At 40.7% G+C, this 14,574-nt stretch overlaps 2 protein-coding genes across 5 annotated transcripts; one reads left to right on the top strand and one right to left on the bottom strand.

Annotated features, from left to right (window-relative positions):
- Positions 1 to 32: 32 nt before the first annotated feature.
- Positions 33 to 7,419, top strand: cdc7 (cell division cycle 7 homolog (S. cerevisiae)). Of its 3 annotated transcripts, XR_014870968.1 has the most exons (13): positions 43 to 422; positions 658 to 745; positions 1,441 to 1,527; positions 1,633 to 1,768; positions 2,534 to 2,627; positions 2,802 to 2,944; positions 3,182 to 3,515; positions 3,713 to 3,820; positions 4,727 to 4,884; positions 5,149 to 5,231; positions 5,519 to 5,668; positions 6,433 to 7,307; positions 7,343 to 7,419. XR_014870968.1 is itself a non-coding variant. In XM_085142061.1 (12 exons), exons 2-12 carry the CDS (start codon positions 658 to 660, stop codon positions 6,885 to 6,887), a joined length of 1,566 nt encoding a protein of 521 aa, XP_084998187.1. In that variant the 5' UTR covers positions 33 to 422; the 3' UTR covers positions 6,888 to 7,419. The 3 variants fall into 3 exon arrangements, 2 of the variants coding, with proteins under 2 accessions (XP_084998187.1, XP_084998186.1); XM_085142061.1 differs by having other exon boundaries at positions 33 to 422; positions 3,182 to 3,245; positions 6,433 to 7,419; XM_085142060.1 differs by having other exon boundaries at positions 6,433 to 7,419.
- An 820-nt stretch (positions 7,420 to 8,239) lies between these two features.
- Positions 8,240 to 14,553, bottom strand: glmna (glomulin, FKBP associated protein a). 2 transcript variants are annotated; one of them, XM_085142062.1, is made up of 18 exons: positions 14,436 to 14,553; positions 12,956 to 13,081; positions 12,759 to 12,872; positions 12,562 to 12,670; positions 11,950 to 12,238; positions 11,716 to 11,815; positions 11,424 to 11,605; positions 11,208 to 11,261; positions 11,024 to 11,054; positions 10,493 to 10,582; positions 10,358 to 10,399; positions 10,145 to 10,218; positions 9,974 to 10,058; positions 9,771 to 9,880; positions 9,157 to 9,220; positions 8,900 to 9,035; positions 8,608 to 8,678; positions 8,240 to 8,506 (listed from the first exon to the last, which is right to left on the bottom strand). In XM_085142062.1, exons 1-18 carry the CDS (start codon positions 14,487 to 14,489, stop codon positions 8,417 to 8,419), a joined length of 1,821 nt encoding a protein of 606 aa, XP_084998188.1. In that variant the 5' UTR covers positions 14,490 to 14,553; the 3' UTR covers positions 8,240 to 8,416. The 2 variants fall into 2 exon arrangements, with proteins under 2 accessions (XP_084998188.1, XP_084998189.1); XM_085142063.1 differs by having other exon boundaries at positions 12,956 to 13,078; positions 14,436 to 14,548.
- Positions 14,554 to 14,574: the final 21 nt, after the last annotated feature.

Here is a 14,574-nt window from a genome sequence, read left to right as displayed (position 1 = left end):
GTCAACAGCCATTCTTATGAGGCAACAACTCATAACGGAGTAACAAGGAAAATACACAGAAAACACTAAACTGTTATTTGGCTGTGTAACGTGTAATTTACAGGCAGCAGTTTTTGTTTTAAATAAGTCATGCAGTGATACATCACAGCTGTAATTAAATCGTTCTCGTCCGCGTGCTTGGAGTATCACGTGATTTCTGATGCTGTACCGCGAGATTTCGTTGACGTCACTTTTAGCGCGGAGTTTGTTGTTGGCGGAGACGCTTCAATACTAAAGTCTGTACAAAGTTCTTCAGCCACCGCCAGAGCGGAATATAAACCTATAATTGATGTTTCACCGGTAGAGATGTTGGTCGGGGCTGTATAGTGACTTCATGAGGTGTTAATTTGAGACACTTTTGGACTTTACAACCAACTGAAGCGGTAAGTTTCTTTGTGTTTTTGCTCTAGCAGCTGCAGTTAGCGAGCTAACAATATGCTAGTGGTATCTAGGAAGTCAGACCGCGCTCTTCAAAAAACTATAACTGCAGACATTTACAGTAACGAGGACTTGTACAGCTACAGAATATTTTAAATAAAGTGTTTACCAAACTTAAATCACAAGTGTTTGCTCCATCTGTAAGTGTCTCTAACGATGTTCCTGTTTTCTGGTTTTCAGATGGAGTTTTCTCCTGCCTGCGCTGAGCCCAGCACAGACGGATGCCTTGTAGAAGCTGACAGAAGTCACAAGAAACGGAAAATCTCTCGTGAGTTGGACAACTGTGATATGACAGAAATAATTCAGTAGAAATGCATCCTTATATTGGAACTACATTATTATATTATAGCTGATATACAATTAAAATCTGTGTGCTCAGCTATAGTTTGTCACTGTAGCTTAGGGTTTGCACACAGTATTAATAACCTCACTCTAGGCAGATTTCATTTTTAAGACAATCATATCATATTTTTTATATTTATTTTGCTTTCTTTGTTCTTTTTAAACTTACTTTCAGATTGTAGGATTACCATAAGTGCATCTACTAGAAGGCTGAGGGGTAGCAGTGTGGCCGCCAGTATTTTTCTTTAACTCCAAATTATGTCACAGTTATTGATCTCCGTCTGCATTTAACACATTCACTCAGTGAAGCAGTGGGTGCCCGGGGAGCAGCATAGGGACGGTATCTTGCTCAGGGGTACCTCAGGGTAGCCGTTCAGTGGATTTGAACCCTCGACCTTCCGATCATGGGGCCTCTACCTACTGAGCTATCCCTGCCCTTAATGCGAACGCCCAACGCGGGGCTCGAACCCACCACCCTGAGATTAAGCCGGGCTTATACAGCTGTATCGATACTCTATCTCTCTCCCCTCCCGTTCGTATTGCTTTCTATGTGTTGACCATATACACCACACTAGTAATGGTGTTCTGACAGTGGATTTTTTTTGTCTTGTTTGTTTCCAGCGGACGTGGAGATGGATGTTGAGTTTCTTTACAAAGCTGTTCCTCAGCTAGCCAAGGTTTTCCGCATTATAGACAAAATTGGAGAAGGTACGTAGTCAGTTTTGGAGTTTTTATACAGCTGGGAGAAGGATTGTTAGCCGATCACTAACCTCATAAGGAGAAGTGCTGATGACATTTGTGTGTCTTCATTAGGTACATTCAGCTCAGTATACTTGGGTGAGACGCAGATGCGAGATGGGAGGAGAGAGATGTTTGCACTGAAGCATCTCATCCCAACAAGCCATCCCACACGGATTGCTGCTGAGCTTCAGTGTCTCACTGTTGCAGGGTGAGTCCAGTGAAGTAACTTAGAATTTTATTGACATTACACAGATGTTTTTTCTATCAACATCTATTTATTTATTTAGTTTGTGTTACTGTAACCCTGTACACTGTCACTAATCCTTCTTAAAGACCTGGACCTGGTTAAATTATAGAGTTCCTTTGAGTTGCACCTTCATATATGGCATTTCTTACACGCCTAATGCATAGAGTTGCTGATATGATATTGGCTGATTAGATATTTTCAATAAAGAGCAGCGTAAATAGGTGTGCCTAATAAAGTGGCTGGTGAGTGTATGTTTTTATTTTTTGACAGATAATGCAGGGATTCAATTTGATTATTATTTAATTTTCCTATAATTCCATGTGGAATTGGTAGCACACCTTCAAATTAACTTTTCTTTTAGTATTACTGTGTTTGTGAAAGAGCTGAGTATCCCAAAAATGTAAAATCAGAAAAGACCAAATTTTATTTGATTTCTTGCTTTTAAGTTTATTTTTGTGCCGTGGTAAATCGGTGTGTGGGTTTCTCATTTGTGTGACATCTTATGATTCAGTTTAACCTACGCAGTTTGGCACACTGCTGGCTGGGGTTGACAAGACGTGCAGCATAAAGCACACCAATTTATATAAATGAGTGTGCATTTGTGGTTGAGTGCTTCTGTAATGATTCTTGGACGTGAATGTCCGAGATTGACATTTCTTGCAGACATAACACATTATAATGAAATGACGCCTGTCTTCTGAGCTGTGCCCTTAATCCACTTTGCAGAGGCAGAGAGAATGTGATGGGAGTGACATACTGCTTCAGGAAGGAGGACCATGTGGTGATTGTAATGCCCTACATGGAGCATCAAGCCATTGTGGTATGTACTTTGTCGTATGTTACTGCAGTGACATGCAGTGTTTATACTGAAGTGATTTATTTATTTTTAATGGACACAATCTGAGCTTCTAAATCAGTCTCTTCTCCTGATTATGTTGCTGTTGCTTTAAAATGTATTTTAAAACTTCTGATTTAAACTAAACATATTCACCAGGACATCATTGGGTCGCTAACTTTTGAAGAGGTCCGCCTGTACATCTACCACTTGTTAAAGGCTCTGAAACACATCCACCAGTTTGGCATAATTCATCGAGACATCAAGCCAAACAATTTCCTCTACAACAGAAAGAGCAAAATGTAAGTAGCTGCAGAACATTTGTAATGTTTTATCTGTTGTCAATTCTAATGCTAATATTCTGATGTAAGGCTAATGATCTGATGCTATGTGTTGTCTATATTGATACAGTGCTGGAGCATCACTCAGCTATAAGATTAGAATGTATGTTAAAAAGTAAATTACACTAATAAATTCCACATACACTTTATTACATTTTGGCTTTTGTGTTTTGTGTTTTTGTGTAACCATATGCACAGGTACGCACTGGTGGATTTCGGCCTGGCACAGGGTACAGCTGACACCCAGATTGAGCTATTGAAGGTGGTGAGAAAGAGACCATCACAGAAAGGTGGAGGGTCCACAGGGAAACAAGTGGCTGCACAGCGGAGCAAAGCACCGCCTAAACTCTCTTCAAAAACCACAACAGTCTCCACCTCTCTTCCACTGCCTGCACGGCAGCAAATACACCCAACAAATTCCTCCGCATCTTCCTCCACCACCACATCTTCTTCAACCTCTCGAAAAGCACTGATTAAAAAAGCACATTCTGCTACCACCACTGTGACCACTTCTCGCACAAAGCCCACAAAGGTGTCTGCACTTATTTTATTTACCATCATTTTTATCTTCATTAGGTGTTTCTGTCCAGTGATAAAATTTACTCTAATTACACTTCACTCTGTTGCACAAGACTGAAGTATGGTTAAGCTGTACTTGGATGTTTATAACATCTGTGTTTCCATTGTTCATGTTTTTCTTATGTCATCATCCATGTTGGTTTTCTTTAGGATTTGATAGAGCTACGCAAAGCGCCACGGACTGTGTTTGGAGAGAGGAACCTGAACAGCTGCACACCAGCTCTCTCCAACACCAAACACGCTGCCATTAGGACAGAGGTAAGCAATGGGGGAAAACTACAGTACTGTGCAAAAGTCTTGAGTTGCTACTCATATCTTTAGATTTTCTTGCAAGAAAAGTTTTTCTTTGGACATTGGCTGGACCCGAGCATTTTAAGAGGAACACATTTTTGTTTGTTAATCCACTTAACACTGACCCTTGATCCAAGCATAGAAAAGGCACCTAACTAAAGGGATGAACCAGTGTATTTGTTTCTAGTAGCCTGTTACAAAAATAAATTGTTTTACTATGAAGTGATGGAAGAAAACGATAACAACAATAGTGCATTTTGAGAGACATAAATGGTATATTTGCACCAACAGGGTGATTCCGAAAGAGCTATTGGCTGAAAGCTTTCCATAGCTCAGCATGGTGTGCAACACCAAAAAACATATTCTGCTCATCTACAGTTCTGCAGTTCACACTGAACATGACACAGCCATCCTAATCCTAAACATGCTATTTTTCCTCCCTGTACTGCAACTAATTACCTTTAAAATGTTAACACTGAAAGCTTTTTTTAGTCTTTGCGCTGCATATGTCACTGACCTCCAGACTTTCATTCCCTCCCACTCCCCGTGGCTCATCAACAGGTTTACTGTCATTAGCTTTCATCAGCATGAACAAGATGGGTTTTTAGAGGCTTCTCTTATGCTGTGACAAAGCACTGCAACTCTTGTCTCTCATGTTCACATGTAGGACTGCTTAACAGAAATAAAATTACTTTTTTATATAAGCTTATTCAGTTTGATAGCATTAGGTGCTATCAAACCCCACACTGAGCTACACTGTGTTCCCTGCTGCAACTTTTCCTGCTGGGTCTTATTATATATTATTAAGTGATATAAGGTGACCTTGAGTGTTTTGGAGGTGACATTAAAAATTGAATCATCATTACTCTTTAGCTGGTAAAACCAAGTAAAACAGAGGACGCAGCCAGCCGTAAGTACTCTTCAGCCACCCTGCCTGTCAGGACCCAGAGCAGCAGTCAGAGACCCGTACAGCGAGGCCTAACCTGTAACTGCTACTTCACTGATCGGGTCTGCAACGTCTGCTTGTCCAGGTAACTAACAAAACATCCTCCTGCACCTCCTGTTTACCTTGCACATGTTTTGGGCATTATTCTAGACAGTGAAACATTTATATGATTTCTTTCATTTATATGAAATATGATTTAATGGTGCTTGTGTCAGCTGTACAACAACAAAAATTATTTATTATTAAAACTAAATTCTCGTTCCAATCCACTTCCACTAAAGGAAGAATTGTTAGTTTCTGTTTTGTGTCACTTCTAATACTTCGTTCCTGTCCTTGTTTTTGATTGCAGAAAGTCGCAGGTGGCGCCCAGGGCAGGAACTCCAGGGTTTAGAGCACCAGAAGTCCTCACAAAGTGTCCCAACCAAGGCACGGGTGGGTGTCTGAAGTCATTATTTATAATACATGTTTAAAAGCAAAGAAAAGAAATATATGTATCTATTGTTGAACGTGATTTAAGGTGCTGTATGTTCAGAGATGCTCTCTAGTACTAAAAAAAAAAAAAAAATCTGTTTTCTCATGCTTGGTAACATTTCCTGTCATATGAGCCAGGCAGGTTTTCCAAAACTTGCTTAAAAATAGCAAATTTGGGATGTTCTCTTTTTTATTCTTACTAATCTGCGCTCTTGCACCCTCCCCTGTCCTGTCATCCTGCACTGCAGCCATAGACGTGTGGTCAGCTGGTGTGATCCTGCTCTCACTGCTCAGTGGCCGTTACCCGTTCTTTAAGGCCACCGATGACATGATTGCGCTCGTTCAGATCATGACCCTACGAGGCTCCAGAGAGACCATCAAGGCTGGCAAGTCGTTCGGTGCGTATAAATGTCTTCTTTTGGGGCTTCTGCAGAACGCAGATCCTCACTGCACCTGCAAGACTGCAGTGACTAATCCTGCAGGCAGTTCATCACCAACAGAGTCACTATAATTCTGCAGTGGAACAATATTCTGCAGCACAGTTTCCAGAGTTGATGCACTGCATAAATATAAAAGTGAAGTATAGTGAACTGAAAATGGTGCAGAACAACACATGAAACCTTTTGTGTTGTTTTAAATTTGATGCCAGCTCCATGTTTCTGCTAAGGTCTTGTGGCAAACTCTGTAACCTGAAATGTTTCCTTCTCTCACGTGATTTAGGATTTAAGAATTCATGGCTATTCATTTCATTTCATGATGCTCCAAATGCATTCAGGAGGTGACAGCTCTGGCCTGCAAACATCTTAGTTTAACACCTGGAGCCGAGCTGCTGAAATGAATACGAAAAGAGGTTCAGCAGGACCTTCCCTGAAAAAGACGTATGCAGATGTTCCAAAACATCTCAGAGATGTTCTGGATAATCTCCATACCTCAGAAAGACTGAGAATCTAGGATGACCTTTTTAGCTCGACTATTTTTTACAAATATATTTCACACAGTATAGAATTATTGTTTTTATTAGGCCCTGAGATGGGAAGAAAAAGATTCACAAATCACTGTGTTCCGTTTTCATTTACATTTTAGTGTCACATTTTCAGAAACAGGGTTGTAAAAAACCTCTGTACAGAGTAATCTTATTTTCATGGGCTTGAATCTGATTCAGGTAAAGCGGTGGTGTGCAGTCGGGAGCTCCCTCGACAGGACCTCAGGATCCTGTGTGAGACGCTCAGAGGATTGAGGCCATCGCCAGATAACAAAGTCACACCACTTCCTGAGGCTACGGCAGATTCCACTGACACTCATCATCACAAGATCCAAGATGATACGCCTACACACCGTCCAACTGAAAGAACACTCAAACCACACAAAAAGGAAGCAGATGAAACTCCTGCAGAACTCTTGTGTAGTCAAATGAACAAGCACAAACATTCAGGTGGTAATGACACCGCAACTCGCCTTCCAAAGCAGGAAAAGGTGGAAGAGGAGGAGGATGAGCGTGGCTGGGACAGAGTTCCCAATGAGGCTTACGACCTGCTGGATAAGCTACTGGATCTGAACCCTTCCACCAGGATCACAGCTGCTCAGGCTCTTCAACACCCGATGTTCAAAGACCTGTGAGACTGTGCTGTGAGAGCACCAGGAACCAGTAAAACTATGATGTCCTAGGCTGTGGTTCAGGTGCAGAAAAGGCACGTAAGCATGAGAGAGAACGTTCACTCCTTGTAATGTGCTGCAGTTTTTCCCCCTCCCATCAGCCCTCTTTAAAAAATGCTCCTACCTAAATGTAAATGTTTATATAAAATAGGTTTGGCTTCGTGGTTGACACGGTGCACCTCAAAATAAACATTTCTTATATTCACAGCAGCTATGATGTAGTCTAAAGAACTGTGAAGAAGGGCATTTTAAAATGGTGGAAACATCGCAGATATTGCTATAACTCTTGACCTTTTAAAGAGGGAATAATCCATATTTTGTTTACAGTTATCACTGCCATAAAGGCTTTTAATTTGAAGGTGCATATCTGTATCCTGCGAGTGTGTGAATTCTGCTTCATTAGTGTGTGCATGTCTGAGTTTGGTTTATTTATGTAAAACACCAAAGCGTCAACAGTTTTTCCCAGTTCAGGTTAATAATAAAGGCAAAAACAAAATGATGTCTCTCATTCAGGTTACATGGTTATATTGATTTAGATGGATTTTATTTTCCACTTTTTGTTACCTGGACCCAAGAAAACAGTTCAGCATTTATTTATTTTTTTGTAGTAACCTGGGGTAAAAATATGGGTTGTAGTGAAATAACATGCTCATGAATTGCTAATATCACCAAATTTTGCAAAGTTTTTAAAAAATGGTTGAATGAATGAAAGGAATTATTTTCTCAAGATTGGACTATTGCTGCTCTCTTCTCTGGCATTAATGAAAAGTTGCTCTCTCTCTCGTCAAAACTCGCCTGTGGCCTCGATGTACGTAGCAGAACCTCTGACCCCACGTGTGCCTGCTCACAGCCTCGGGTTGGACCCTTCAGGCTGTGCTAAAGGCAAGAATTTAAATCTGTAGGTGATTTTGCTTTTTCAGGCCCCCTCACATCTGGAATGACCTACCTGAGAAGATCGAGCACACAGAGCCAGACTTCCTTTGAATCACTGCTTAAATCTAAATTCTATAGACTTGCTTTTAAACAATTCTGTTACATGGGATCCATTTTATTACTTTAAGTTTGTTTACCCTTTTGCACTTTGTAAACTTATGTATTGTTTTGCGAGCTACTTTGCCGAGTCTTTTTTTTAACCTTTATAACCTATAACATCTCTTTGTGCTAGAGTGTTCTGGGCAACACAGGCTGCATGAACTTAAGATATTTTTGTGATGGCAGGAGAAACTGAAGCTTCCAAAGGTTGCAAATTACTTTTACCAAACCACAACTTTTTTACACTTTCACCAAAAATAAAAACACTTGATTTAACCCGCAAGTACAAAAGTTTGAAAGTTTATTACCGAGCTTACAAACTTGCCATTTTTTTAAACCTGTAATTGACAATGTATGCAACATTTTATAATTACACTGTAAAACAAAGAGACCAGCAGTGCACTAGCACTTTGTTTTGAAACAAGTAACAGTTTTCTGTTTGAGATGATGAGCTTGTGTGGTTACAGGTTGTCCTTCACCTCGATGAGTTCCTCTATCCGTGCCAACACGCTCTCAATCATGTCAAACGTGTGCAGGGCAGAGTGCAGAGCCTGGCAGGGCCAATGAAAATGCAGTCAGGAACATCACAGTGCTTTCTTAATCCCCACACACATAAATATGTGATACGATGCCATCTGACTGTGTTACTCACCTGAATCTGTGACTCTGGGGTCATGCTGGGCAGCTCCTCACCACCAACAGACACAGAAAGTACAGACTCTTCTGTGAACAAACAAATGCTGTCAGAAAGCCTCTGAACACTTTTGATAATGCTACATGTTGAAAAGTGCCATTAAGAAGTCGTTTGAGTTGGGACGAGTACAAAAGAAGCCTGAGAAAAATGAAGCCAAGCTACCTACAAAATAGAAGTCCTCCTGTGCATGCATAGAGTCTCTATGTTGTACTAAGAAACGGGAAATTAAAGTAAGTGTCGCTGATCTGACCTTTAGCCTTGCTCTTCTTGGCCTCCATTGTGTTCTGCAGCTCTCTTTCATAGTGGGCCCTGGACATGTTCACACCAACACGAAGGGGCTTCATGAACGTATCTTCTATTTTATACAGTTCTGTCCAGATGCCGGTCTTCAGCAGCATCAGAAAGCACAGATAGAGAAAGCTTATATACCCTTATAGGCCATCATAAAGGTGAACGGCTTGTTTTAAAATGTAATTTTTGGTGTTTTCAGCTCAACAGTGCACTCACCTGGTTCTCTGTCACTTTGTCTCTGATGACCAGGTAACGCAGCAGATTTAGAGACTCCATGACTCTAGAGATCAACACACACATGCGCTATTTCTTAATCTACCTTCCAGACATTTCCAAAACTTTCAACTACTCTCGTCCATAAAGTCCAAGATTTTGTTGTTAAATAATGACTTCTGATCAGGGCGACACGTACACTCAACCAGCCACACCGATTCAACTGCTCATTAATTCAAATATCTAATCAGTCAATCACATGGCAGCAACTTAAGTGCATTTAATAAATGACCAGTGAGTATATTTTACTGGCCTTTTTTAAAAACTATAAAATCAACAGCAATACTACCTTGTTTATACTTATTGCACAATTTAATATAAAAAGCACCAAAGGATGTTTGTTTTTTAAAATCTTATCGAGAAAAAGACTTATAAGAATTCCTCTTGATTACACAGAAGTGTCCAATTAAATTTAAACATCTCATATTTTCTCAGGAAGAAACAAAATTGAACAATGTAATACTTTCTTTTAAACAGTGTGTATGACCCTTTTTAACAGTGCGTGTTGGGGCTGGCTGTCACACTCCTGTGACCCGCATTAGTGTGTGTGCACAGACCTGTCCAGGTACTGCAGGAGGTCAGTCTCTGGGCCATCTGGAAGAATAAGAACCTTACGCAGCAGAGGCATGAGCTGAATGCCTTCAAACCAGACGTTACTGTTACCTGGCTGGAGACAGAGCGATAAAGATTCTTTTAGGTCCCCCAAGAAATTTTAAACATGGCCCACACTGCCATTTTTTGCTTTAATGTACATCTTCACCTGCAGGGCAATGTCTATCTGATTCTTGATATTTTTAATGATGTAGCCTTCAACTCCTGAGTGGTTACTCGTCTTCAACGTGTACCTGAAACAAGAACACAGGTCGCTTGCAGTGGGAAGTGGAAAAGACACATTTCTGATTAATTTTCAGGGAAGAAAGGCGGAGCTCACTGGAAGAATCTGTACTTGGCTTCAGTGTTGAACTTATCAATGCTCAGCTGGAAAACCTTCAGTCCTTTAGTTCTCTGAAGACAAAAAGAAGTATCGTCAAAGTTTCATTCTAGGTACCAAAAACGAGATGAAGGTAACACAAATGAAAGCCGATTTCAAATCAAATGATCTGACATTAGATTTTAAACACATCAAAATTGATTAAAAACTTACCAGTTCATGCTTTGGACATATCGTCATGACCTTTATTAAGTTCTGAAATTAAACACTGACATTAATAACATTATATGACGCACACAAAACACAACAGTAGACCCAACAGGTCTATAATGAAGCGACTGCATTCACCTGAGGGACTGTGAGGAAGGTTTTAATCTCCAGCAGGTCGGCACGCAGACTGCCGTCCTCGACTCGCACCAGACTTTTCTCATACAGCTCCTGTGTGATGCACATCCATCATACACTGATGACTGCTTTTAATGTGCAGAAGAAGATTTAAGTAACACAGTGACCATTTACACTGGCAGGTAACGACCCTTACAGCCTCATTCTTTTTCTTCTTTGGCTTCTTCTGATTGGCTATTATAGGAAAAAATGTGGGGAACCTCAAGTTTTAGAGTCTAAAGCCTCTCCAAATGCTAACGTCATTATTTGAAAACTTGTCCATGTTGAATATGAGCATCCAAGATGATGACCGTACATATCAAACCATAAGAAAACAAACTTTTAATAAGCTTTTAAACATGTTGTGTTTAATTAAAATAGCACCATGGAAATATATAGGATTAAATCCAGGAGTCATGTATTGACTCCTGGATGATTAAGGTCATTATAATTTATGTAATAAATAACTAATAAATAAGTGAAAACGTCACCTACCAGTCCTTTCTGAAGCTTGGACTCCTCAGTTCTATGAAAGATAGATATCACTGATTACAGGTTGATCATTAAAGTGGACACTTATGGTATATATGTGTGTTTATATATGTGTATATTCATATTTTACAGCTTTTGTAAAACGCTAACAAAGATTATAACACGACACATTATTATGTCATGTTACCTGGACAGGAGGACAGAGACGTGCTCGATGTTACATCGAAGACTGAACACGGGACTGCAGAGAGAATACGGAGTGTTGGGAGCATTAACATTATTTAAATGTTTCAGTATTTGTTAATGTAGAATTACTGAAACACCCAAGTACAGATTCATTTCAAGCCAAGTGTGAATAATCCCACATTGTGCATCCCAGGAGAAAAATATGTTTTCAAAATACCTGAAAACAGTGGGGAAGGTATCTGCAGCCAGGTGATGGACAAACACCAGATGAGCCAAGCTGGCCAAAGACTCTTTGGGATAACGCACCTCCTCCTCGAGAAAGCCGGGAACCTGCTTTTTCTTCAAAAGAGGCTGGTGCACGAGACTGCTGAGGGACTCCCCAATAGAACCGAGGATGTTCTGCAGGACACAGAAAACCACGATTACCACGATATGCAAGTACGTGACGAACCGATGACATATTAGAAACCAGCAATGACACCATTTACACGTTTGAAAAATGGGTTTACCAAAATCTCGGTGGCAAAAGTCCTGAGGGGGGACAGAGCCAGCGTGTCAGGATCCTTGAGATGTACTTCCAACAGAGGATGACTCAGACTCTTCATACAGCTCAAGAGGAGACAAACAAAAAGGAAGCCTCAACATCATCAGTTTTCAAGAGCCCTGCAGCGCTTTTCTATGACATTATGTCGGACTATGAAACGTGAGTCTGAACTGGAAAACCCCTTTTTTATTTCACTCACAACTTCAGAAGTTCTGTCCGCAGCTCATCCTCTTTATCCTTCCCCTGTCTGCCCACAGTCCTGTTTGTAGTCTCGCTCTGCATCTCATTATTCGGCAGGTTATGTCTGACTTCTTGAACAAAAGGTCTGACGAAATCTATCATGTCAGTGCAGCAACGGCAAAACGAAAAGACGTCATCCTCCTCTTGCTCCTTGGTGTGAGGGAGAGGCAGTTTGGCCACCTGGTCCAGCACAGACGACAGCGCCATGCCCAAGGATGATGCCTTACGGCCGCCCAGGCGCACGAGCACTGTAAGAGGCGAGAAAAAGAGAATACACCACAATAATAATAGCAAGAAAAAGCATCCAAACAGCAATATGCAACATAAATATTGGGACATCGACACAGTTCTAACATTTTTGGCTCTATACACCACCATAATGGATTCCAAATTAAACGAACAAGATGTGCTTTAACCGCAGACTGTCAGCTTTTATTTGAGGGTATTTACATCCAAATCAGGTGAACGGTGTAGGAATTACAACAGTTTGCATATGTGCCTGACTGTATGTAAGACAAGAAAAAAACCAGTAAGAAGAGTGGCATTAAAGATGACTAAAAAGATTCTTTACCTTTCTGTAAAGGCTTCAAGAGCAGATGGAGACTCTCTGCTATTGTATCAGGATCCTCCTGCTCCAGCTGCTCCAACAGGCCGATCAGCAGCTCTTTCGGTCTGCACGTCTGCAAAAACAACCACAAAGATTACCCTTACAATTCATGCAGTTTTCATCAGTGATGTTTTATCTTAAGTCCACTCCTGACCACTGACCTCCAGCAGGTGGTTAAAAATGGCCAGACACTGAGGAAGATTCTTGTCTTCTTTCTTCAGCAGGACCTGGATCAGCGGAGGCAGCAGGTTCCAACCCATGCATCTCACGATCTCCTGCACAGATGAAGACAGTTACACCGATGAGTGTGTGACAAACCTGAGAAGCAGCGATTGGTGTCAACTTTGAGAAACGTTACCTGATTCTTTTCATCCAGCACAATACTGAGGACCTGCGCGCTGTTTCCCTCCTCGATACACGTCTGCCCAGCAACCGTGAAGATGTTGTGATCCTCGGTGGTGTAGCTGTCGTCTGGAAGAGCCTGCTGCATGAAAAAGAGACAAACAAGTGGGTAAAAATAGAGAAAACAGACATTTTAAACAGTTACTTATTAAATATTATATTCTAACAAATATCTCAAAGACACAATCTTGGCATATTACACTCTGGTTTGGGTTCAGAACACAGTCACCCCCCTCTGCTTTTAAGATTAGGCTTTTTGATAAAGTTTACAGTTAGATCAGGTGACCCTGAACCATCCCTTAGTTTTGCTGCTACCTCAGGCTGCTGGGGGACTTCCCATGATCCACTGAAGATTTCTCTTCCATTCCCGTCTTCACTAACTGAGCATTTATACACTGCTGCTGTATGTATGTACTTGCGTACATCCCACAGAGAGACACACAGAACAACCAAAATGAAATGGAAATGAAGAAAAGGAAAATGAAGAGACAAACAAATGAGCACAAAACAGCAACAAACAGAAGCACAATGAACAAATCATTTATAAAACAATAGAAAACATCTAGAATCTAAGTCACCAACAGGTGGACCACCCCTACGCCATTCTTTACGGACTCAGACCTACTAGATTTTCATGAACCCTTTCTTTTTACTATGTGCCGCCTTTTACTTTGTCTTTATGGTCATATATAGACAGCAAAGCCATTGGATGGAAGTACATAGACCAATGGCGTGCTTAACTCACTCAACGTAACTCTACTCAGGCAATCAAATCCTTTACTCAGAGCACGTGTAAAAGTAGACAACTCGGAGAAGAGACGAGAGGCAGAAGCCAAAGGAATTAAGTCAGGGAAACAGACAGGGAGAAAAGGAGGGTTTAAAGTGAGATGGTTTACATGTGAAATGTAATTTAGAAAAAAGACAAAGTGGGGAAATTCAAAATACAACTTTTCATTATTTTAAATTAAGCACTTTATTTGAAGACAACTTTTTTTTAAAAGCTATAATTTTACTTGAAACCAAAAATGAACTTTTTTTTCATTAGAGAAATGAATAATAAATATTGTTGAAATACCGAATTACACTTTCTTTGCTTTACATTACAACCAGTTATTGCCCATATACTGACACTGTATAACTGTTTGGCTAATTTAAAATAGACTGCACTTATAATCATGTGGAACTTGATTATATTTTGGACTTGGAAATGTTCTCAAACTGGACCTCCTTACATTGTAGTTGAATACCTCTGATCTAGAATATGCTCTAGTGAGAGACTCAAAACCCAGGTAAGCTCAGTCTGTGGGTGCATTCTGTCACTGTGAGTGGGTACCAGCATCCAGGTTGGTGCCAGTGACTGTGCCGACGAGCTGTTTAGGGAATTGATATCAGAGTGAAGGAGTGGATGTGGGTTACAAGTACCACTGAATACTTACACATCTTTGGACCACCTCACTGAGCTGCTCCAGAGCCATCCCTGCTGTCTTCATACGGGTGTTGTCCTCATGCAGAAGTCCTCAAAACAGGGGAAACTTCAAGTATATAAAAAAACAGGTCCAAAGGTGTCAGAGGTTA

This window comes from Neolamprologus multifasciatus, chromosome 18 (assembly GCF_963576455.1).
Source record: "Neolamprologus multifasciatus chromosome 18, fNeoMul1.2, whole genome shotgun sequence".
NCBI lineage: Eukaryota > Metazoa > Chordata > Actinopteri > Cichliformes > Cichlidae > Neolamprologus > Neolamprologus multifasciatus.
This window is presented reverse-complemented; position numbering and strand designations above follow the sequence as displayed.